Genomic DNA, 6,289 nt, shown 5'->3' with positions numbered 1-6,289 from the left:
GTTGAATATGTTTTGACATGCTCTAAACATGTTTCGACGAACTCTAAACATCTTTTGTTGCACTCAAAACATGTTTCAACGCACTCTAAACATGTTTCGACGCACTCTAAAAATGTTTCGATGCACTCTAAACAGGTTTGGATGTACTCTAAAAGTGTTTGAATGCACTCTAAACGTGTTTGGACGCACTCTAAGTGTGTTTGGATGCACTCTAAGTATGTTTGGATGCACTCTAAACATGTTTCGACGCACTCTAAAAATGTTTGGATGCGCTCTAAACATGTTTGGATGCACTCTAAGTATGTTTTGACGCACTCTAAACATGTTTGGATGCATTCTAAATGTTTTTGGATGCACTCTAAACGTATTTCGGTGCACTCAAAACATGTTTAGACGAACTCTAAACATGTTTCGACGTACTCTAAATATGTTTCGACGCACTCTAAAAATATTTTAATGCACTCTAAACATGTTTGCACGCACTCTAAACATGTTTCGACACACGTTAAACATATTTGGATGCGCTCTGAATATGTTTTGACGTGCTCTAAACATGTTTCGACAAACTCTAAACATCTTTTGTTGCACTCAAAACATGTTTAAACGCACTCTAAACATGTTTCGACGCACTGTAAAAATATTTCGATGCACTCTAAACATGTTTGGATGCACTCTAAAAGTGTTTGGACGCACTCTAAACGTGTTTAGATGCACTATAAGTGTATTTTAATGCACTTTAAACATATTTCGATGCACTCAAAACATGTTTGGACGCACTCTAAGTGTGTTTGGATGCATTCTAAGTATGTTTGGAAGCGCTCTAAACATTTTTCGATGAGTTCTAAAAATGTTTGGATGCTGTCTAAGCATGTTTGGATGCACTCTAAGTATGTTTTGAGGCACTCTAAACATGTTTGGATGCACTCTAAATGTGTTTGGACGCACTCTAAAAATGTTTGGATGCACTCTAAGTATGTTTTGAGGCACTCTAAAGATGTTTGGATGCATTCTAAATGTTTTTGGACGCACTCTAAACGTGTTTCAACGCACTCTAAAAATGTTTAGACAAACTCTAAACATGTTTCGACGTACTCTAAATTTGTTTCGACGCACTCTAAGAATGTTTTAATGCACTCTAAACCTGTTTGAACGCACTCTAAACATGTTTGGATGCACTCTAAACATGTTTCGACGCACTTTAGACATGTTTGGATGCGCTCTGAATATGTTTTGACGTGCTCTAAATATGTTTCGACGAACTCTAAACATTTTTTTTTCACTCGAAACATGATTCAACGCACTCTATACATGTTTCGACGCACTCTAAAAATGTTTTGATGCAATCTAAACATGTTTGGATGCACTCTAAAAGTGTTTGGACGCACTCTAAACGTGTTTGGACGCACTCTAAGTGTGTTTGGATGCACTCTAAGTACGTTTGGATGCACTCTAAACGTGTTTGAATGCACTCTAAGTGCGTTTGGATGCATTCTAAGTATGTTTGGAAGCACTCTAAACATTTTTCGATGCACTCTAAAAATGTTTGGATGCTCTCTAAGCATGTTTGGATGCACTCTAAGTATGTTTTGAGGCACTCTAAACATGTTTGGATGCACTTTAAATGTGTTTGGACGCACTCTAAAAATGTTTGGATGCACTCTATGTTTTGAGGCATTCTAAAGATGTTTGGATGCATTCTAAATGTTTTTGGACGCACTCTAAACGTGTTTCGACGCACTCTAAAAATGTTTGGACAAACTCTAAACATGTTTCGACGTACTCTAAATATGTTTCGACGCACTCTAAGAATGTTTTAATACCCTCTAAACCTGTTTGGACGCACTCTAAACATGTTTGGATGCACTCTAAACATGTTTCGACGCACTTTAAACATGTTTGGATGCGCTCTGAATATGTTTTGACATGCTCTAAACATGTTTCGACGAACTCTAAACATCTTTTGTTGCACTCAAAATGATACGCACCCGGATCCAAGTTCTTATATGATAAACTAGGCGGTGGGTTTTGTTCTAAAACCCCTAAGTAACTTGTAACAAAAACTAGAACCCAAACCTGGAATAGGCCGTCTCTAACCCTTGTCAAACCCGACTTAGGAACTCTAGCCAACAGCGAAGGCGCCACAAGCTCTTGCGGATTAATGCTTGATAAGCCGAAGAACACCAATGAATTCGATTGGAGTTCGAGATGTAGTTCTCAAAGGAACTTCAAGGAGAAAACTCTCAAATTTGATTAAAAGATAAGGTCTTACAAATGAGAATTTGGGTGCCTTATATAGGCTTACAAAAGGGAACATAATAATGAGAAATTTGAATAAAGAAAAAAAACATAATCATGATAAATTTGAACAAAGAGGATTTTGATTGAAGCTTTTGACTCTTGATTGAAACTTTTGACTCTTGATTGAAGCTTTTGACCATTGATTGCCTCCACTTTTGACTTTGGTAAGTTGGTGGATGTTGAGTCATTTCGGTGTCACGCTTACATCATCTCCTCTTTTGGGCTTTCAAGAAGCCTTATTAAGTTCATGGGCTTGAAAGTTGGGCCTTTGTTGTTGGTTGGACTTGGAGTGATGTTTGGGCCACTGATATGTTTTATTAGCCCATTTCTGAACTCCTCTTGAATCATACGCACGAAAGCCGCTTGCAGTTTCTTCACCCTAGCTCGAGTCAATGGCCCCTGCACTTGAAGTTCCTTTTGGACATTTGAATGTGGTCGGTCCTGTGTCCTAGTGATGTCCTCATCATTCCCTTCCTCTTCAAAAGGATTTGCCCTCAAATCATATTCGTCATCTGCATCAAAAGGAGATAGATCAGCCACATTAAAAGTAGGACTAATGCCATACTCACCTGGAAGTTCAATCTTGTAGGCATTGTTGTTAATCCGTTCAAGAACCCGGAAAGGTCCTTCGCCTCTCGGCATGAGTTTCGACTTCCTTTGACTAGGGAACCGCTCCTTCCGCATGTGAACCCACACCAAGTCGCCAGGTTTGAATATGACCTCTCTACGCCCCTTGTTGGCTTGCTTGATGTATTGTTCGGTCCGTCTCTCGATGTTCTTCCTCGCCTTCTCATGTATCTGCTTCACAAACTCGGCCTTTTTCTTACCATCAAGGTTAGTTTGTTCAGACATAGGTAATGGACTTAAATCCAATGGAGTCGTCGGATTAAATCCATACACGATTTCAAACGGAGAATAACGAGTACCACTATGCACAGATCGATTATATGCAAACTCAACATGAGGTAAAGAGTCCTCCCACGTTTTAAGATTCTTGCTGATCAATGCTCTAAGCAACGTGGATAGTGTTCTATTAACTACCTCAGTCTGGCCATCAGTCTGTGGGTGACAAGTTGTAGAAAACAACAGCTTAGTTCCCAATTTTGACCACAACGTCTTCCAAAAATAACTAAGAAACTTAGCATCTCTATCAGAAACTATGGTCCTAGGGATCCCATGCAATCTCACCACCTCCCTAAAGAACAGTGATGCTATATATGAGGCATCATCAATCTTATGACAAGGAATAAAGTGTGCCATCTTTGAAAACCTATCCACAACCACAAATATCGAATCTTTTCCCGAACGAGTCCTAGGCAAACCTACCACAAAATCCATAGAAATATCTATCCAAGGCTCGCTAGGAATAGGGAGGGGAGAATACAAACCGTGAGGCTGAAGCTTAGACTTAGCCCTCTTGCATGTAACGCATCTCCCACAAGTTCGCTCTACGTCTCTCTTCATGTGTGGCCAGTAAAAATGTTCCTGCAACATAGACAACGTCTTGGCCACTCCAAAGTGTCCCATTAGTCCTCCACTATGAGACTCATGAACAAGCAAATCACGTAATGAACAGTGAGGAATGCAAAGCTTGTTCCCCCTAAACAAGAACCCATCATGTCGAAAATAACTACCAATAGCATGTTGCTCAGTCGACTCATATGGTTCATCAAGCGCATAAAGGTACTAGGTGCATTACTAAGTCCAAATGGCATGACTAACCACTCATATAATCCCAACTTATCTTTTTGTTTCTTAACATTTTTTTGCAGAGTTTCAACATGGATGACACACAAAATGAGCAGCAACCTGAAGGAGCAAACCCACTTCAAATGCAAGCACTAATGGGTGAGTTACGAAGGATGTTGAGGGCTGAGATAGAACCATTGCATCAAAGAGTGGTGAGGTCATCGATCTAGATGCGGATGAGGAGCAGCTGAATACGGATGAAACACAAGAAGGAGCTTCAGATGCACTTGGCAAGGAGAGAGAAGTTGCTGAGCTTGCCATGCCTCAAAACATGTTTAGCTGAACTCTAAACATATTTCACGCACTCTAAATATGTTTTGACGCACTCTAAAATTGTTTTAATGCACTCTAATCATGTTTGTATGCACTCTTAATATGTGATGAGGACATTGGAAGCACGACGGAACAAAATGGAAGCAACGTGGATCACATCAGTTTTCCGGATGGACCCATGACGAGATCAAAAACGAAGAAGCTACAAGCTGCTCTAAATGGGCTCTTTCTAGTACAATCATCGGTCGACTAGAAAGCAATGCTTTCTTGATATCTCTCCCTCTCGAAAGAAGTAGTGTATTTGAGCTCTCGGGATTGCTCTCATAGGCCTTTTTCTGGGTTTCACTCAAGAACTCTCGATCTTTTGGTGTATCACTCTTGGATTCACTCATCCCCCCGTCCTTCACCACGACCACGTCCACCTTGGTTCCGATAATCATTTTTCTTCTCTTCAATATTCACCTTTGCTTGAAGAGCATGCTCGATCGGCTCTTTGTGTCTCCTTTTAATTTTTTCTTCATGAACTTGAAGCTTTCCGGTGAGTTCATCAACGGTCATTTTCTCAATGTCGTTAGATTCTTCAATCGCCACAACGACATGATCGAACTTCGGAGATAGTGACCGAAGTATCTTCTCCACGATTCGACTATCTGTCATCTTTTCACCGTTGCTTACGAGTTGATTGGAGACCGCCGTAACTCGAGAGATATAGTCGAAGACTGCTTCTGACTCCTTCATTTGCAAAGCTTCGAATTCTCCACGAAGTGATTGAAGCCGCACCTTTTTCACCTTGTCAATACCCTTGAAAGCATTTTCAAGAGTATCCCATGCCTTCTTCGATGTGGTGGCATGAGCGATCTTCTCGAAGATGGTATCATCCACACTAAGTTGGATGAACGAAAGTGCCCGTTGGTCTCTTCTTTCGCTTCTTTGGCCGCCTTCTTCATGGCTTGGCTAGCGGAAGCCAAATTCTTCGGTTCTTCATACTCTTCTTCGATGGCATCCCATACATCTTGTCCACCAAGGAACGCCTTCATTTGAATACTCCATCTTTCATAGTTGTCTTTCGTAAGCTTTGGAATCGGGAAAGCTCCGCTTGTAGTCGCCATCGCCTAGGCTCTGATACCACTTTGTTGAGAGGTGGGCAAATATTTTAGATGGAGAACTTAGAAAAACTTAGAGGAGAGGAAGTGGAGAGGAGAACACTTCAAAAAAAACTTTTCTTTTTGTTCTTGCTTTTAACTTGATGAAAAATGACATAACTTATACTTCTATTTATACTACATATAGGAAGATTCTACACACTACGATTAATTACAAATAGTAATTATCACTTATTTATTTTAATTTGACTCACCTAGAATTCAACAAATTCTAGAATAATCAAGATTAGTCTTCATTCATCAGATTTGGAGTTGGAATTGACGTGATTTTCAAACGACTGATTGAGGAGACAAACCCTCACCAAATATTATGTACTTTATATCCACGTGAAGATCTGGATGTCTAGTTTATTATGATTCAAACGGAACTGCGATCGGAGTCTCTAATCAAAAGTTATGAATGAAACAAGACAACCTGCTCAATCTGTATTCTGAGGACTGAACCGTGGATTTCGTCATCTCCCCAGAATTGAAGCTTTCTCCGTTGGATCTCATATTTTCCAGATCAGACCTTTGGTGAGTTAGGATTCATTTCCAACTGGAATCACATCGTTTGGACATCGCAGTGCAAAGTTATGACCAAATTGCTCCATCTCCCTATTGCGTCTTCTGGATATTACCAGTTGATCCCACCACAAGAGCGCATAATCGTTGAATCTCGCAGCTGCTAGCTTTACCTTTTTTAGCTCAGAATATCGATGGCAATCAAATACCATCTCCACCTTTCGCTCCCACTCAAGGTAGATTTCTGCATCATTCCTTCCACTGAAGTTAGGAATCTCCATCTTAATACCGCTTAAGTCGTC

The 6,289-nt window shown here is 40.3% G+C and overlaps 1 protein-coding gene across 1 annotated transcript; it reads right to left on the bottom strand.

The window, feature by feature from the left end:
• Positions 1-4,704: 4,704 nt before the first annotated feature.
• Positions 4,705-5,429, bottom strand: LOC104820470. Its single transcript, XM_010550915.1, has 2 exons — positions 5,308-5,429; positions 4,705-5,203 (listed from the first exon to the last, which is right to left on the bottom strand). Exons 1-2 carry the CDS (start codon positions 5,427-5,429, stop codon positions 4,705-4,707), a joined length of 621 nt encoding a protein of 206 aa, XP_010549217.1.
• Positions 5,430-6,289: the final 860 nt, after the last annotated feature.

This window comes from Tarenaya hassleriana, unplaced genomic scaffold (genome assembly GCF_000463585.1).
Source record: "Tarenaya hassleriana unplaced genomic scaffold, ASM46358v1 Cleome301, whole genome shotgun sequence".
Taxonomy (NCBI): domain Eukaryota; kingdom Viridiplantae; phylum Streptophyta; class Magnoliopsida; order Brassicales; family Cleomaceae; genus Tarenaya; species Tarenaya hassleriana.
Note: the sequence above shows the minus strand (reverse complement) of the source record. Positions and strands in the feature narration are given on the sequence as shown.

Excerpts from the sequence above, each read along its gene's own strand:
- LOC104820470 (XM_010550915.1), bottom strand. The coding sequence starts at position 5,429 with ATGGCGACTACAAGCGGAGCTTTCCCGATTCCAAAGCTTACGAAAGAC. Across the intron at positions 5,204-5,307 it reads TGGGATGCCATCGAAGAAGA|TGTGGATGATACCATCTTCG; the intron begins GTATGAAGAACC and ends CATCCAACTTAG.